The 420-nt window shown below is 37.4% G+C and overlaps 1 protein-coding gene across 1 annotated transcript in view; it reads right to left on the bottom strand.

Annotated features, from left to right (window-relative positions):
* Positions 1 to 420, bottom strand: part of NUDCD1 (NudC domain containing 1) — a 109,863-nt gene that overhangs the window by 49,615 nt on the left and 59,828 nt on the right. Inside the window, exon 4 of the mRNA XM_012645297.1 lies at positions 176 to 178. Coding sequence (XP_012500751.1) covers positions 176 to 178 — 3 coding nt within the window. The remainder of the gene's footprint in view (positions 1 to 175; positions 179 to 420) is intronic.

Genomic DNA, 420 nt, shown 5'->3' with positions numbered 1-420 from the left:
ATAAAGAAAAGTGTGCTTTAATGTCATCAACTTCAATTAATGTTTCTATAATTACAATCTTAGGAGAAAAAAAGAAAGGTGAGTCTAAACATATCTGTCTAGTTGAGGCAGAGAAACAGAGATGAAGGGGATAGAGACAATGGAGCTAGAGCAGAGCACTACTGTGTTCTGGAACAATCTGATGAGTTACTGTGGACTGAGCTAAAGCTGTTACAGAACCAAGTGTCTTGGAGAAGAAAGGAGGAATATGCATGTCGATTTCTCCTGTAAGAGGCGAACTATGTACCTTAAAAAAAAATTAGGGCTTCCATTATTTAAAGTAGGGGTCTGCAAACTATGACCCATGAGCCAGAGCTAAATCTAGGCCTATTTTTGAGCCACACAGGAGCTGAACATGAATTTTATATTTTTAAATGGTTA

This window comes from Propithecus coquereli, unplaced genomic scaffold (genome assembly GCF_000956105.1).
Source record: "Propithecus coquereli isolate 6110/MARCELLA unplaced genomic scaffold, Pcoq_1.0 Scaffold23, whole genome shotgun sequence".
In the NCBI taxonomy this organism is placed as follows: domain Eukaryota; kingdom Metazoa; phylum Chordata; class Mammalia; order Primates; family Indriidae; genus Propithecus; species Propithecus coquereli.
This window is presented reverse-complemented; position numbering and strand designations above follow the sequence as displayed.